This window comes from Lynx canadensis, chromosome B4, assembly GCF_007474595.2.
Source record: "Lynx canadensis isolate LIC74 chromosome B4, mLynCan4.pri.v2, whole genome shotgun sequence".
In the NCBI taxonomy this organism is placed as follows: Eukaryota; Metazoa; Chordata; class Mammalia; order Carnivora; family Felidae; genus Lynx; species Lynx canadensis.
In genome coordinates, this window is record NC_044309.1 from 58,879,504 (window position 1) to 58,897,698 (window position 18,195).

The 18,195-nt window shown below is 39.8% G+C and overlaps 1 protein-coding gene across 1 annotated transcript in view; it reads left to right on the forward strand.

The window, feature by feature from the left end:
- Window positions 1-6,499: 6,499 nt before the first annotated feature.
- SSPN (sarcospan) overlaps window positions 6,500-18,195 on the forward strand; it is a 33,281-nt gene continuing 21,585 nt past the window's right edge. The window contains 4 exon segments of the mRNA XM_030321997.1: window positions 6,500-6,592; window positions 6,594-6,681; window positions 6,684-6,757; window positions 6,759-6,776. Coding sequence (XP_030177857.1) covers window positions 6,500-6,592; window positions 6,594-6,681; window positions 6,684-6,757; window positions 6,759-6,776 — 273 coding nt within the window.

The following is an 18,195-nucleotide window of genomic DNA, read 5'->3' on the forward strand; positions in this document are numbered from 1 at the left end:
TACTATATGGGGCTGCTCTTGGCAAAGGCAATCAATGGCCATCTTGCCACTAGAGTCTATGTACATTTTATGTTTACCTTGCTTGATTCTTTATAGAGTTCAAGGAGCGAATGAGTTTGGGGTACCTTTGGGACACTCAATGGAGATGTGAGTAGTATTTACATTTGCAGACCTAGAACTAAGCACAGAAGTCTGGGCTCCTTACATTTGGGAATCTTCAGTGAACCCATAGAACGTATAGTGTAAGGAGACAGAATACCAACATTTAGGAGTTCAGCAAAAGAAATACAGTCCATGAAGAAACTTGAGAAGGTAAGTGTGGTGGTTTTAAAATATGTCTTTGATACTATTTGATACTTTGATACTCTTCCTTTTTATAGAAGGCTCTTAATTCCTCTCCCCTTGAGTGTGGGCTGGACTTAGTGAATCTCTCCTAAAGAATGTAACTCAAGAGTTACTACGTGACTTTTGTTGCTGGGTCATGAAAAGGGTAGCTTTTACCTTGTTCCTTCAGTTTCTGAATCTCTTGTTCTGGTTGAAGCCAGTCACCATGTTGTCAGGATATTCAAACAGCCCTGTGGAGAGGCCAGTGAGTGGAGAGGCCACAGGGGGAGGAACAAACTTGGCAGCTGGAGGAGTGAGCCACATTGAAACCAGAACCTTCTGCTTCCGTCAAAACTTCAGATGATCCCAGACCCCAGTCTTCAAGGCTTCCAACTGAGACCCCAGATAACATGAGGAAACAAACCATCCCTGCTGTTCCTTATTTTATATTAGACCAACAGAAAACTATGAAATAATAAATAATTATTGTTGTTTCAAACCACTAAGTTTTGGGGTGATTTATTATGCAGCAATAAATAATTAATACAGAGGAGCCAGAAAGGCAGGAGAGAAATTAAGAGAGTTTGATAAGATAATTTGAATTTTAAAAACTCCAACTGTCTAATATCCAAAATATATAGGGAAGTTATACTACTCTAAATACTAAAAAAAATCTGATTTAAAAATGGGCAGAAGATCTGAATAGACATTTTCCCAAAGAAGACACACAGAGATGGCAAATAGAACCATGAAAAGATGCTCAACATCACTAATCATCAGGGGAATGCAAATCAAAACCACTGGGAGATATCACTTTAACACCTGTTAGGATGGCTATTATCAAAAAGACAATAAATAACAAGTGTTGGCAAGGATGTGGAGAAAAAGGCATCCTTGTGCACTGTTGGTGGGAATGTAAATTGGTGCAGCCACTGTGGAAAACAGTATGGTTTCTCAAAAAATTAAAGATAGAAATACCATATAATCCAGTAATTTCACTACTGGGTATTTACCCAAAGAAAACAAAAACACTAATTCAAAAAGATACATGCACTTCTCTTTATTGCAGCATTGTTTACAATAACTAAGATATGAGAGCAACCTAAGTATCCATGGTTAGATGAATGGATAAAGAAGATGTGGTATATATATTACATTATAAGGGTATATTACTCAGCCAAAAAAAGAGAATGAAATCTTGCCATTTGTGACAACATGGATAGGCCTAGAGGATATTCTGTTGCCAACTCCATAAGCATTTTTTAAATTCAATAATCAAAGATTAGTTTTGCCTTTACAATTTTTTTATACAAATAGAATTATGCAGGGCATATTATTTTGTATCTGGTTTCTTTCTTTCAGTACACTCCTAATGAAATTCATTCAGGTCATTGCTTACATAATAGTTCATTCCCTCTTTTTTAAAAAGAGTTTAATTGAAGTATAATTAACATACAGTGAATAGTTCATTCCTTCTTATTGTCAAGTGGTATTCCATTGTATGAATGCACCACAACCATTCTCCCTGTACTCTTATGTAAAATACACTTAGTTATTTCTTCTTGATCATAGGCAGTGACAACATCAGAATTACATGGACAAAATTATATGTAGAAAAATTTGATATCATTATAAACAACATCAAAGAGGTGGAATGCATTAGAAAATGATAGTTATCATCTCTCCAGACTCTCTATAGAATGAGAAAGTTAGAAGTCTTCTGTTGACCATAAAGAGTATACTGTCCATATAACACTTAACCTGAAAATATAAACTGCAATGAAAAAATCACAGATGGGTCAATGTTTTGAAAAAAAAAAAAAATGAACCAAAAGATATACTGAAAATTAATGGCATAGAAAAAAAGAGAATAGGAAAAAATGGGAGTTTTTAAAATTTCTTGTACACACAACAAATACACATGCATACACATATCAGCAATACCTGTAGTCATTTTATGTAGGGGCCAATGGTACTGCATATCATACATGAGTTTTCAGTTGCTCTCTGGGGAGTATTTGATACTTCTTTAAATCAAATCTAATAGAAACTTAAAAAAAAAAAGAAAGAAAGGGGTGCCTGTGTGGCTCAGTCAGTAAAGCGTCTGACTCTTGATCTTGGCTCAGGTCATGATCTCAGGGTTTGTGGGTTCAAGCCTGGAATTGGGCTCTGCAACAATAGTACAGAGCCTGTTTGGGATTCTGTCTCTCCCTCTCTCTGCCCCTCCCCCACTCATATGTGCTGGTGTATGTGCTTTCTCTCTCTCTCTCAAAATAAATAAATAAACTTTAAAAATCTAAGTGAATTCTTTGATATATTTAACTACACATTAAAGACACTCAATGCAGACCTTGTAACTGTAATAATTTTTCTATGAAATCTCTTTTGTTCTTGGTAAATCTCATCTCATGTGTTCAAAAATACTTTGGTTTAAAGATTTTTTCTAGGGGCACCTGGGTGATGCAGTCGGTTAAGTGTCCTCCTCTTGATCTCAGCTCAGGTCATGATCTCACGGTTTGCAACTTTGAACCCCGCATCAGGCTCTGCGGGATGGTGCAGTACCTGCTTGGGATTCTGTCTCTCCTTCTCTCTGCCTCTCCCCTGCTTGTGTGTGCATGTGCTCTCTCTCTCCCTCAAAATAAATAAACTTAAAAAAAAAAAGATATTTCTATTTGGATTTCCTAAGGACATTTGTTAATGATACTAGTTACAAAAAGAGTTATTATCTTCCCAGTTCTGAACTTCTGAGGCATAAATACTTCACAATAATGTGGAATTGGGGACACAGCAAAGATACTAAGCTTAATTTGTTACTTTCCCCAGAGGATCAAAATAAAGTCAAATGGTGTATCAACTTCTGTCCTGCAATTTCTACTTTACACTCTGTTAGTTTTGAGTTCTAAGAGCAGCCAGGAGAGTATCTGAAGACACTTTGTTACTACTTTGCCTTTCTTCCCAGTATATAAATATCTGAAAAGGTTATTGTTTAACCTATAAAACAGAGACATTCAAATTATGAATACTAAAAACACCCTGTTCATTTCTGTTAAACGATGTGATGAGCTGGAAATGGTGATTTTTCTCAGTGGAAAGGACATGTCAAATAAAGGAAGAACTTTCCTTGTCGCATTCTTAACGACCCTCTGATTCCATTGTAGCCTTGATTATTCTTTATCACTAACCTTTTGACCACTTTTCTCACTCTCTTCTTTGTTTCTACTTCCCCATATCAGTAAGTCAAAATGCCATTCTCACCACCATCATCTCATGGTTATAGACCAGGCCTCCTCAAACACAGATTCAACCAAACAGTTGGGGATTTGAGCAGGCGTATGGTTCCCTGTATCGCTGTTTCCTTCACTGGAAGCTGGAAATTGAAGTCAGTGGTTGTAATCAGACTAGAAGGATTACAATTCATCTAGGCTATTATTCACTGCTGCTGGTTTCATTTGTAACTTGTCTCTGCGAAGCGATTAAAAGGAAGCCATTATTATAAGAATTTATGTACAACTGGCTTATGAATGTAAGCCACACTGGTTCTGAAACTTGTAAGACAAACCTGCAGGAATATCCTATTATTTTAACTATTCTAACTTACATCTAATTTAAAGTTTTGAAGAAGATTTTATTTCTAAGACAGCATAGCCGTATGGTCAGCAAATAGAGCCTGTGTCTAGTCACAAGTTAATAATAGAAATAACAGTTTCCATTGACTATTGTATATATCATGGTGGTGAATCAAGATATTTTTGTAAAGTACTCAAATAGCCTTAGGTTCAACGCTAACAGCTAATTCCATGATGGATAAAATACTACCTATGACCATTAAACTGTTTAAAATCACAAATGAGGGACACCTGGGTGGTTGTCAGTTAAGCATCTGACTTTGGTCAGGTCATGATGTCACAGTTTGTGAGTTTGAGCCCCGCATCAGGCTCTGTGCTGACAGCTCAGAGCCTGGAACTTGCTTCGTATTCTGTGTCTCCCTCTCTGTGCCCTTCCCCGACTTGTGCTCTGTCTCTCTCTCTCTCAAAAATAAACATTAAAATTTTTAAAAAAAAATATCACAAATGATTTACACAGTCCACTTATTTGCCTATAGGAAATAATAAAATAAGTAATCCACAAGAGTTACCATTTGGCTTCCCTCACCTCCATCCCTAACTAACTAGGTGAATGGCTTAATAATCTGGTTACTTTATAATTTTGATATTCATTTTTTCATATTTAAAAGTGGAAACTATAATTATAAGGTGGTTGTGAGGAGTAACTGGCAAGTATGTAAAGCACCTGCCATGTACTTGACATAGAGCAGGTACTGAGTAATTGGTATCTATATTATTCATAACAAAAAATAATTAATTCTGTGTAATCAATTAGCTTATTAAAAAACATTTACCATGTTTATGTAGAAAAGCCATGTACAGTTTTGTCATTTGGGTTGTTCTCAGGTACCTTGGTGTAACACCACCTTTTTTTTTAGTCTGTTCTCACTAGAGATGCTAGCCGTGTAGACGTGTAGCCGTGTAGACGTCCCAAAGTTGACAATGACCTTGCCTCAGCCCCTGAGTTCCTCTTGTGAGAGAGCACTGTTTCTACTGCTTCTGGGCTGTGTGGTGTGGATTCTGCTTTTGGGGCTACTGCCTTTATTCCTTGGATCATATTTTCTCACTGATCCAGAAGGAAGGTATAAGAAAGCACTGAAGTTTATAAAATAAGTATGAATATGTTTTATACTTCAAAGGTGCCTTTTTTGGGACTTGACAGTTTACAAGGAGAGTTGATGATGATTAGTTTATAATTCTGAGAAAACAAAGCGGGGAGTTAGACTTTCTTTAGATTAGCTGATAGGGAGCAATCTAGGAGTAGGCTTATGTATCCTAGCAGCATACCAACATCATTTACTTTTTTTTGAATATAGCTTTCCGAATGTTACGATGACCATCCCAAAGTAGATATAAATACTCCAAAGTGGTGGGAGCATTTCTTAGCGGTTTCACTGAAATTTTCTCTAGGTGCTACTGAGTAGAGATATGCAGGAATAAGAATCATCTGTTTATTGATTTGTTCTGTGACTTTGGGCTGGGACTGAATCTATCTTGAACATTCTTATGTTGTAGCACAGGGCAGATGCTTTAAAAAATACCCCAAATGGAGGGCGCCTGGGTGGCTCAGTTGGTTAAGCTACTGACTTCCACTCAGGTCATGATCTCATGGTCGGAGAGTTCAAGCCCCGCATTGGGCTCTGTGCTGACAGCTCGGAGCCTGGAGCCTGCTTCTGATTCTGTGTCTCCCCCTCTCTCTACCCCTCCCCTGCTCACGCTCTGTGTCTCAATAATAAATAAAACATTTTTTAAAAATACCCCAAATGGAGACGGAGTTGAACTGTCCGTGACCAAGCTCCCTAGGCACTGATGTGGAAATTAGTGAAGACTGATTGGGAAGTCCATATAGATGACTGAAAGAAGTTTTAAAACCAAATGCTTTCGGGAGAGTGTATTAGTCCAGCATCTCCATAAACAGTGCTTTAAAAGCACCTACTTCAAAGGGGAAAAGTGCCTTATTTGTCAGCCAGATTGCAGAACTTACAAAGAAAGAGAAGAGCCTGTTTCTTTGTTGGAAAATAAGAACAATTTAACTTCTGGAAATGACTTCACAGCTTGGAGCCTAGCAATGCCTAGTTTGGATTAAACTGCCTATTAATTAAACTCAAATGATTAAACATTCATCACCTTGCATTGCACCTCTCAGAAAATAAAAACAAAACCAAAAAAAAAAAAAAAAATCCTGGGGTTTTGAGTGAGGAAAACAGTCACACCACCACACACACACACACACACACACACACACACACCACACACACGCAGCCTGTCTAAAGTGCACAGGGTTTACAAGGCCAAGGGGACCCGCGCTGACTGCGAGGGCGATTGACAAACCCTGCTCGAGGGCCCAGCAGGCGCTGCGTCCCAGGCGCGTTGGCAGTTGGCGACCCCCCTTGACTCCCCCTCGGCGGCGGGGCTCTCGGTGGCCTTTGGAGGCTCGGCGAGTCGCTCCAAATGTTTTTCCATATTGTTCAGCCTCCGTAATTCGAATACCAGGGCAGGCTCAGCCCGCCCAGCGCCGCGCTCCGGGGCCCAGCGCGCTGCACACGCACCCACCCACCCACGCAGCGGCCATGGGCAAGGACAAGCAGCCCCGCGGCCAGCGCAGGCAGGGGGGGCCGGCCGCGGACGCCGCCGGACCCGACGACATGGGGCCGAAGACTGGCAAAAAGGGCCCCCAAGGAGTGCGGGGAGGAGGAGGCCCGGACGTGCTGCGGCTGCCGGTTCCCGCTGCTGCTCGCGCTGCTGCAGCTGGCCCTGGCATCGCCGTGACCGTGCTGGGCTTTCTCATGGCGAGCATCAGCTCCTCCCTGCTAGTCAGAGACACTCCATTTTTGGGCTGGGATCATTGTAAGCATCAAGTCTGTTTTGCCTAAGCGCGTTTGCCAAACAGGAATGCACAGCAGCATGGTCGAGTCCAGACTAACCCAACTGCATGCGCCCTTCCCCAGCTCCACTCCTCTAACTCGCGCTCTGCTTGGTGACTGGTGCCTGCCACACTCGGTGTGCCTGGGGGCAAGGCTGGGCGCGGTGAGACTCGTGCCCCTCTTCAGCTTCTTGCTCCGTCGGCCTGCCTTTGACGTTCTGGAGCTGGCGAGGCGAGTCAGAGGCTGCTTATTTTGGTTAAGGTGGACATTCTCGATAACACAGCAGATTCACTTCGGCTTTGTCCTCATCCTGGTCCCCCGGACCCCACCCTTGTCTCTAGATAAGTAACAGAAAGCGAAGTAAGTTCATCTCGTAAAAGCAGGTTTGGAGAAAGCCTGCGTTTGGGGTTGCCACGTTGGGTCGTATTGATTTATTACTTTTATATTTTTACATTTGAGATTTCATGAGTAAGTTTATAAAGAAATGTCTTAAGGCAGGATCTGTGAATACAGCAAGCACAGCCTCACTCTACTGGAGTCTAAATAGGATAAACCCAGGGGCTGGCTGCCGCAGAAGTATATTTGGGACTCTAATGGATGTACTGTTCTAAGCAGAACACTGGTCAGCTGTTGTGACTGAGTGTTGGAACGCACAGCATACTTGGCTTAATTAAATGGATTCTTTGATGTGAAATGGGTGCCATTTACTGAGCACCTAGTGTTGCCTGTCCTGCAAGGGGCCTTCCGTACTTTATTTCTAATCCCCACGTCATCCTTCTGAGACACTTACTATCATTTCATTTCTCAGATGAGAAAACCGAGGGCAGACTCACCCAGAGTCATGAGTTGGCAAATCAGCCAAGTTGACTCCTTCTTGCACCAGACCACACCTGCATTTTCCTCAGTGAGCCACGCTGCCACATTTAGTTTGTGATTTTAGTGTGTTAGAGTGCCTTGAGGCTTACTCAGATCTCTTATCACGTGCAGTCTTTTCTTTCATCCGTGAACAACACTTTGAGGTGGGAACTGTTACCCTTCTTTGGACAGGAGGAAGCAGGCTAAGAGAAGCGAAGTGACAATCTCTAGGCCCCAGAGATTAAAAGTGGCACAGCCATGCGACACTAGAATGATACTTCTGGCTCCTAGTTTCATACTGCGTCATGACTGCTATTACTGACCACAGGAACTAGAACTCATAAAACCACCCTCAAATAATTTGTATCAGGGACAGGGACAGATGTTAAAAACACCTAATAAATATGCATCGATGCAGGTATTTCCTAATTAAGATTATTTGAACTCACAAATTCTTGCAGAGTAATTTAAACTTCTAATTTGTGTACTACAAATTCCCATGAAATTATCATGATTGGAGTTTTCTAAATCAAGTAATTTTAAAAATAGCTTTTCCACTAAGATATACTGGGTATTTTAGTCACCTAAGTGACTGTCAACCACTCAGGGGAAAAGTCTGTCCTTTAAGGCTAGGAGAATTAAAAGAAAGAAGGAATGAGGCCTCCTTCATTCAGTGGTTTTGATGTCCTTTGTAAGTGTGTTTCTATCCTTTCTCAATTCAACTTTAAAAAGCTCAGCACTAAAAACCAAATTAGACGCGAAAAAAGCGTCCCGATGTTTAAGGCATGGCCATGCGAATCGTGCAATTCTGAAGTTTCATGGGCTCCTATTAGAAGCATCACATGCTCCTAATTGCCTTGGAAGCTCCCTGGGTGTGATACAAAGAACATTGTATACGGCCAGGTCTCTGTTCTTTCTAGTTTTCCTGTTTATAATCTAGGATCCATTTGAAGTTTGCTCGTAGTGTGTAGGCCTGATGATACCTGTAATCTTAGGCATTCTTTCAACAGAGAATCTATAGAGAAAAAAGCAGTTAGTGGAGATGCCCTGAGACAAGTTGAGGAGGGTGTCCTGGAGTTAGGTGAGGAGAAACTCTCATCCGCGCTGGGCCAGAGTCCCGGGCTCCCACAGACACCGTGCTTATGAGCCTCATCTCCCTGTGTGTGGCTGGTCATGGGCACTCGTCCAGACTTTCAGGGAAGGGAAAAGACAGGGAGGCAAAAGTGTAAACACTGCTCCTGGTACTGAGCCCCAACTTGGCCATTATTTGCTAAATAACTTGGGGCAAGTTATTTGATCTCTCTAGGCTTCCATTTCTTCATTGAAATCAGAATGGTAACATAATTCCTACCTCTTAGGGTTGTCGTGAGAATTAATAAATGAATACAAGTCCTAATACTTAGAGCAGTGCTGGCTAGTGGTAAGCATTCAGGAGTGAATTAGCTCTTTTTATTAGCAATCAGAGAAGCAATCACTGGTAGTGGGAATCACTTTTCAAATTAGAAGCGGCTCTATTTTATCTCCAGTCTTGTGGAACAGTTATTTTAGACTTGCTACATTTCCTAGACCAGTTGAACCCTGAAGGAGATGTCAATTTGATTCTCAAAATTTCTCTGTTCATAGCCAAGTTACTGTGAGCAATCTTATGGTATTAGATTAGTCAGTACTTTCTAGATCTCTCTGGAGGTTTATAACAATTAACTTGGAGGAAAAAGACCTCCTCAGGGTCATTTTCCCTAGGGATATGGAGTGATTGTGGTCTGGGATATCCTCCAGGAAATACTGAAACATTTGCACACTTTAGGATATCTGCTAGACCAAAGCAATACAGGTCAATCCCTGGGGCTGAGGCAAAGTCAAACCCACTTCTATAATTTAGGCTGCATTCAAGCAGGGCACCCAGACTGTACACCCACCCCATCAACAGCTTTAATGCTTCACTCTTCTGTTTCTCTTTATACTGGTTGCGTCTCCTCTTACCATATAGTACTTACTTCATTTTACAAAGGTTACTATCGTATTACTTTAGGATTTGGCGACTGCCATTCTCATCGTAGAATCTGGGTAGGTAAGTGAATCCACTCAGGTGACTTCTCATTGACCAATGTCTGGGTAACTTGATGAATATTCAGTGAACTTCTGGTATAAACTGAAGTCTGTCGATCTATGATCAGAGATTTATGTCCAGTGGAATTTTAGGAAACAAATAGGTCATTTCTTACCTACCCATAAATGTGACTTTCCTCATCCTCCATCAGAGAGATGACTGAAGTCTTTTACTTCAGTTACAAAAGATTCCTGTAAAGGAAAAAAATGGAATGAGCCACTATTGAGACTATGTAACCTGTAAAAGTGCCATTCTTCTGTCAAAATTCTTTATAAATGGTTGGAGGGTTGTAAGTCACACCACAATGACAATACAAAGTGAAACAGGGTCTTTGAGGATGAACTTGGCTAGAGGCAGGGAATCCTAGGAAATAAAAGTTTGCTCTGCATTTTATTCTACTAATGGCTTGAGTAGTTGGGTCAAATAGGCATTCAGGTGTGTTCATCATTCCAGAATCCTTATTTATTAAAAAAAAAAAAAAACACATATGCATTGAAGGGATCTAAGAACTTTGAGGCCTTTACTTAACTTCTTACTCAAATGAACATAATTTGGCTTCAGTGAAGTGTAACATGTTTGAACTTTGGCTTATTTTTCTTCATTCAGTAACATTTGTTGGAGGTGTCTGCTGTGCTAGGCATTGGGCTAAAAATAATAAATCATATACCAGGAGGAGATCTCTAGAGATCCTGATGGACATGTGCCCTTATCACATCTGACAGTAATGAATACTTCCGATTAGAAAATTTAACCTACACAAATATTTTTAAAGCCCATTTACCTTTCAAAGTATTTCACTTATGGTGATTTATTTGCTTTGGCATCTCTACCCCGAAGTCAATTTAAGAGCAAACTCTTGCCTCTCATCCCCAATGGGGATGCATAGTATTTGTTAGTCTCTTGGCCCTGGTAGGGAATATTCCCAAGGAAAGTGGGAATTTGCATTATTGTGGTTTTTAGCTTTCCTCACACTTTCTCCATTGTACCCATACCACACTCAGCTAGCATAAAAACCCTGAGATATATACCACATTAATCACATTGGAAAGTTTAAGGAAAGGGCTTAAAATGGAGGGAAGAATATTTCTTTTCTTTAATGTCATTCATAAAACTCAGCGTATGAATCTGGAATGATTAAAAGTCCTGTCAAGAATTTCAATAGCAGTTTTCATATGTTAACTTACTCTAAGGAATTCAAAATGCAGGTGTATTCGGATTTTTAAAATCTATTTTTAACCCTTGCTTAATGGAATGAAAAATTAGGTGGTTATTTATTTTAAAACAGGATAGATCCTGAAATGTACAAGTAGGTATATGACATACAGCAAGTAAAGAACAGATAATATTATCCGTAATTTATAAGTAGGAAAACTGAGACATGGTGATTTGGCTAAATGATTTCATCATGGTTATAGGAGAAACTGAAGGTGAGGAAGGTTTGGCATTTGGATTTTGGACAGACCCTGAAAAAAATCAAGAAACTAAAAATGGTGTCAGTTTTCCATTTAAGTATATTGACATTTGAGAAATTTAATCTGAAATTATGTTTTAAGAAAACATTACATAATACATTGTTTTTCACATTGGAACTTGATATGCTTCCAAGATCTAATGTTGTACCTCTGGCACCACTGGGAAATAATTTTTATTATAGCAACTGTCATAGGATTGTTAGAAACTGAGGAATGATAATTACATGGCCTAACTCTGTTTCCACTGAGTTGTATATAATAAATAATGGTAGGAAAATTATCTTATAGGTATGTGAAGTTCTCCTAGTAAGTATGAAAAAATGGAATACCACTGAAATTAATTTGGCAAAAGAAATTAATTTAAATAAGTATATGAAAATAATGGATATTTGAGAATTTGGTGACCTGTTTTCCTGAAAGGATCTTAGAATAAAGAATAAGGAAGGTTAAGATTGGACAGAATTATTAGGAGAAATATATTTTCAAGTCTGCAAGTAGCCTCCATACTAAGCCACACATGCGAAGGCCAAGGAGGTGCGTATTTAATGAGGAAGTTATCCCTGGATCTTCTTTCTGTTTTTAAAATAAGGAGGAGAAGTGATCGGTCCTGATATTTTTAAATCCTGTAGTGTGGATATATCCAACTTAGAAATTTAACCTCTGGAAACTTTTGAGGTATCAGTCATCATTTGGTTTTATTTTTTATGGCAGAAATACTAGTGCATAGGATTTGGGGGGTAATCAAATAAAAATAAAGTAGTTTATTCTCTTTAAGTATGGCGCATGTCCATGGGACTCGTACGTAGCATATCCCTAGACACAAGACGGGTACCCAATCAGTGTTGAATTGAACTCTGTCCTATCCCACACTTCCCGTTATCATAGCTTCTGCTTAAACTTGTGAAAACACATTTTTTAAACCATGGTTGAGGCATGACATATAGTGTTTTACAGTACCAATTTAAGTTTATTGATAACACTTTGAAGAACAATGAGGTATAATAAGGAATGTGTTATTCCTGCATTTTGGGCTCCTAGGTTCCAGAAATATCCAGGATACACTAACTTAGCATTACTGAGATGTTTAATTCTGTGTTATAAAATAACTACAGGATTAAAAAAAGAGGAAAAGAGGTCGTTTGACTTATTTCACATTTCTTTAAGTAGAATAAATGAGGACAAATTAGGATTGACGTGGCTGAATGCTGATGTCTTCCTTATACACAGAAAGCAATGGCATAGGTTTCCCCAATTTAGTCCAAGAGTTTGTAGTTTGCCAGTATGATAATCCACTTTGAATTTGTTCTGAGTAAGTGGATGTTTTCTAGTGTTTTCTCTTGCCTTTAGCCTTGTCTTTGCATTTCTACAAAGGGTATTCTATAACTGGGTCCACCTACCAGTGTTTCACCCTAAAGGGTTAGCATCAACATTAAAGGCTCTGTGAAGAGCTCACTATACATATACCTGTGTTGCTGGAGGAAAGGAATGGAATCTAGTCATTAAACTTTAATTATATATCTTTGTTGCAAACTACAGTTCATTTTTAGGGGCCTAGATCCTGGCAAACTAAGAAATGCTGATCAAAAGGGCCCTCAGCATCTAGAGCTGGATGGGACCCTCATGATGTTCAGATTTAACTCTAGTTATTTCTCGCTGTGAATATTTAAGTCCATGGTTTATTACTATGAGTTAATAAAGCTCAAGGTGAAGTTTTTTTTTTGTTAAAGTGGATGTTGGTAACAGGTGTTTATAACACAAACTATATAAAAGCTTATTTCAGAGGCACAGTCCTCTTTCAGATGTTTTGGGATGCCACCTCACATCTCAGTGTATTGAGATAAAAACTTGGCAGAGTAGCAGATGCCTGAGCAATGCAGCTCACTGGATCACCCTGGTTAATTTTAACATTCATATGTGTATACCTACATGTATGGCAATAACCAAAACACATTGTTCTTTCTGTCTTAGTCTGCTCCAGCAGCCTCTGGTCAGGTCTCTCTTCCTGGCTTGCAGACGGCAGCTTTCTCACTGTCTTCTTCCATAAGCTTCCCTCTGTGCCTGTGCCTGTGCCTGTGCCTGGAGAGAGAAAAAGATCTTTCTCTCTCTCTCTCTCTCTTCCTCTTATAAGATCACCAGTCCTATTGGATTAGGACCTCACCCTTATGACTTCACGTAACCTTAATTACTTCCTAAAAGCCCTATCTCCAAATTCAGTCCCCTTGGGGCTTAAACATAGGAATTTGGGGAGGACATAATTCAGCGGATAGCACTTTCAGTGAAGGATCAAAGTTCATACAAGCACCTCCGTGTTTTTTAATCTCATTTGCCAGCTTATTCATAATGGCCCTATGACTGCCACTGGAACAGACAGAAGTCTGAATGTTTCTGATGAGAATTCTGAGCCAGTAAACTGCTATGTGGTGGTGCAACAGGGTGGTGTGGCTCTGTGCGCATGCCAGGAGTGAGACATATGGAGGAGGTTGTTTTTACTGCGTTACAGATTGCTGCTTTTTTGTCAAATCTGTAGAAGTCAAGTGCAGTAGATTCAGCCAGTGCCTACAATTCTCAGGGTAGCTTAAGCATTTCATTTGCCACCAGCTCTTTAACGCTTAGGAATCACTGTTTAGTAAATCTCTGCCTTTCTTTTCTGTCCCGGAGTGACTTGGTAGCAGGATCTAGCGAAATGACACCTTGGCTTCAGAGGCAAGGAAATGAGGGTGGTTGGCTGAGCATTGGTCATTGTCCTCTGATGGGCAGTGAACTCATGCTCGGTGTTTCTAGAACCCAAGGGAAGTCACCTCTCAGGTCTTTATACTATGCAGCTGTTGTTTTCATTTTTTTTTTCTTTTTAAAAAATTTTTTAAAATGTTTATTTATTTTTGAAAGAGACAGAGACAGAGCAGAGTGTGAGCTGGGGAGAGGCAGAGAGAGAGGGAGACACAGGAATCCAAATGCAGGCTCCAGGCTCTGAGCTGTCAGCACAGAGCCTGACATGGGGCTGGAACCCTCAACCCATGAGATCGGCATGACCTGAGACAAGTTGGACGCTCAACCAACTGAGCCACCCCAGGTTGCCCCTGTTGTTTCATTTTGACGATGGTTCTGAAAATTACCAGATTATCAGTGTTTGTTCTATGGAACAGGTCAGAATAAAACCCAGGGAGATGTTTCCACCTTGGGTCTCCTGATGTAACAGTCTAGGAGCCTGTGTCTCCTTAGTAGATCCACCCCACCCAGGGGGGATACCTTGACATACCTTCTCATAGGATCCTATGTGTCTAGCTTAGAAAATCCTAAACTAGGCTCTGCTTTTCTTTATCCAAGTGCTGCCAACCCAAACCATCCCAGAGGGAAAGGGCGAGAGAGAGTAGAGACTACCTCGAACTGTCCGGTATGCCTCCCTTCATAGTTGGTCCAATCCCAGGCCCAGATTAGAAGCACACACAAGGCACGGTCCTTGTTCCAGGCCCCCCTGCAATATCTCAGCTTTGATCTTGGAGCCTATTTGAAGTTGACACCATTCTAACCTTGCTAGAGCACGTCCCCTGCCTCACTGCCATGGGCGTGTTACAGCGCTGTGTTCCCTGGGTGCCGGCAAAAAGCCAGTAAGTGACTGGACACTGGAAAGCAAAGTGTTTGCTCACAAACAGCATTCTCAGATGCTGCTGAAGTTCTGGTGGGGCCTGCTTCTATTGTTGCAGAAATGAGCAGCTCTCCGCCCTGGCTGGGAGAGGCTGAGAGAAACATCAAGGAAGCTGTTTTAGTGGCATCCCACTCAACTGTTGTTTTGAAAGTGTTTGATTCAGCATTCATTGTAACGAGCCAGTAAAAAACCCTTTAAGATAGGTTATTATCAGGCCTCTCTCTTGTGCGGAAGATAATGACAGGTGACAAGAAAAGAGGGGGATTGCTAATGTGCTAACTAGACCCTGACTAGGGAGAGAATTTTGGCTGTATTACTAGGGGCAAAAAAAAAAAAAAAAAAAAAAAAAAAAAAAAAAATAACACCAGCTTCCTTCTAAAGTATCAGGTGTGGCACACCTATCAGGCCATTAGGCTCAGGCTGAATCTTATCTCACATTTAGCTGTGCCAGGAACGCTATGAAGGAAGGAGGCCTTTTCCAAGATAAGGGAAATAGCAGTTCAGATCTTCATCATTTCTGTTGGAGAGCAGAACGTGCTGCTCACTTAGGGAGAATCCGGAGGTTTCCATCCCTCTCTCAGGAAAGGGTGGAGCGTCTAAGGCAATGAAAAAGCAGATCGGGTCTCCATAAGGTGAAGACATTGTAATCGATGGAAAATACTTTCTCCAGGACTGCATATAGATGAATGGCAGGATGCAACCATTTTACTTTACAGGTTACACGTTCACTAAGTTTATGCTGTTTCTCTCCTGCAGTCAGCTAGTCAGATTCTGGAACAGAAGGATCAAACCACGCAGGCTGGCTTTGCTTCATAGTCTTTTCGTGAACAAGTAGTTTGGGACGCCTATTAAAGCGGTTTGATCTGAGTTAGGGCTCTGAGACCAAATAGATTTTTTTTTAGATGAACATAGGGTGACCGTAACTATTGTGTTAGAGAACCCTCATAAATAATTCTCATTCAGTCGCCGAATCTAGTGCGTCACAAATTTTTTCCACCTCGAGACCTCCCTGAGCCTCGCTCCCCTTCTGCGTGTCCTCACACACATCACAAAAAGCTCAGTGTCTAGCTAACCCATGTTGCCATGGAAGGGAACAGGAGAAATGCTAGTGAGGCTGCAGGCTGCTTGGGGACACTGACCTCTTCATTTTGAAAAGGACAAAACACTTTACAAAGGAGAAAATAATTACTATATATCACTTAATGTTGCATTATAGCCTGTTTTTTTTTTTAACGTGCTCTCAATTAGAAAACCCACTTGATAATATTTTTTGGAGGTTGAACAGAATGGTCTCATTTACACTCTTGTTACAATGTTATATAGTTGAATTTATATTGATTTACTGTATAATTTCTATATACTGTATCATTTCATAACTTTTTATTTATTGTACTATTTCAGATATATGAACCCAGAGGTGTCAATATAGAATTATTTCTGCAATCATTTCTAAAGTGGAACCTAATTTGAGAACCTACTTAATTACGGCTGAGTAATAAAATCCAGCCTATAACTATACCACAGGGAGTAGGCAAATCCACATTTATAAGATTCCTTTCCCTTCTGAGGACTTGAAAAATCCCAGAGTGAAACAAATGAAGTATAGGTTGTTAACTTTTCCCACAAATATGTAGCAATTCTGTCCCTCCTGTTGATTAATGGGAGATGCTAGAACACAAACTTTGTTTCTCTTACATTCTTTGAAAATGGTTAGTTTTGCAAACACAGGTGTATATTGAATATATTGGCAATTCGTTTCTGATAAACCACCAAGAGAGTGAGTTAGGTGGTGGGTAAGAACAGAAACAAAAGCCTATATAAGAAAGATACTTCCTAATAAAGGCTTCACCTCTTAGGCTGCCTTGGTCTTTCCATATGCCAGGGACAGTGCCAGCAGGAGCTCAGTGTCCAGGAGAGGACACACGTACAACCAGCTACAATACAATTTAAAAACCCTAGTGCAAGAGTGGTACCCTGATGAAGATAGCACAAGTGGAGCTGTGATGAACCCTGCCCAGAGAGGATCAGAAAAGTCAAGGAGAGGGGGTCTGAAATTGCAGAATGGGCATCAGCTTTGGAATGAAACAAATGTGGGTAGAATCCTAGCTCTATCAATTTGTAACCATTTCCAAAAATTTTTTATTTTGCTCCTTATTTTCATTTTTGTGTGGGTTTAAATAAGTACAAGAGGCTCTATGCAATTCTATGATTATTTTTTAATTACGAAAACTTTCACGCATATAATGGCATATAGAGTATAATAAGACAATCACCTGCTTATACCTAGGTTTATCATTTGAATATTTTCTCATTAATTGTCTTAGTTTTTTTTAAGAAAGAAAACATTACAATACATTGACATCACCTGTTTCTTTCTTTGTCATATTCTCCGACCCCACCCTCCTTCTCCTGAGTTATCTACTCTCCTGAATTTGATATTTATCACGCCTATGTGTGTTTTCATACTTTCATATATGTGTATAACCACAATCAATAATTGTGTTTTATGTTTTAAATTGTATATAAATGGTGACATAACATCATTTTTGCTCAAAATTATTTTTGAGATTAATTTATATAGTACATAGATACCATTCATTCACTTTTGCTATGCTATATTTCATTATATGATATACAACAATTTATTTATTCTCCTGTTGATGAGATATTAGGTTATTTTCAAAACTGATTTTTTTTTTTTTTTTTGCAATTACAAAGTGTTGCAATGGACATTCTTTTCCATGGCTCCCTATGCACGTATTTCAAAGATTCTTTAGGGCACATTCCTAGGAATTGAATTATTGGATTATAAGATATAGACATCTTCAACTTACTAGCATATCGCCAATCAGGGCCACAAAGCCACAGGTGTATGAATTTATACTCCCACCAGCAGTAAATTAGAATTCCCACCAATCTACAACTTGTCAACATTAGTTACTGTCAGACCATTAAAATTTTTACCTATCTTATTTGTGTGCAATATCTTGGGTTTTGTTTTGTTTTGTTTTAAGTGGCTTCACATCAGCATGGAGCTCACTGTGGGGCTTGAACTCATGACCACGAGATCAGGACCTGAGCTGAGATCAAGAGGTGGTTGTTCAACTGACTAAGCCACCTAGGCACCCCCATGCAATATCTTGTTTTAATTTATGTTTTTCTGATTACTACGGTAGTTGAATGTATTTTAGTGTTTACTGGCCATTTATATTTGTTTTCTAGTGTTTATTTACTCAACAGATATTTCTGTGAGTTGTCTCTTACTCATTGATTTATATAATTTCTTTTCTTTGTTATTTAACCTTTGTGTTTTAGCTACTGGAAT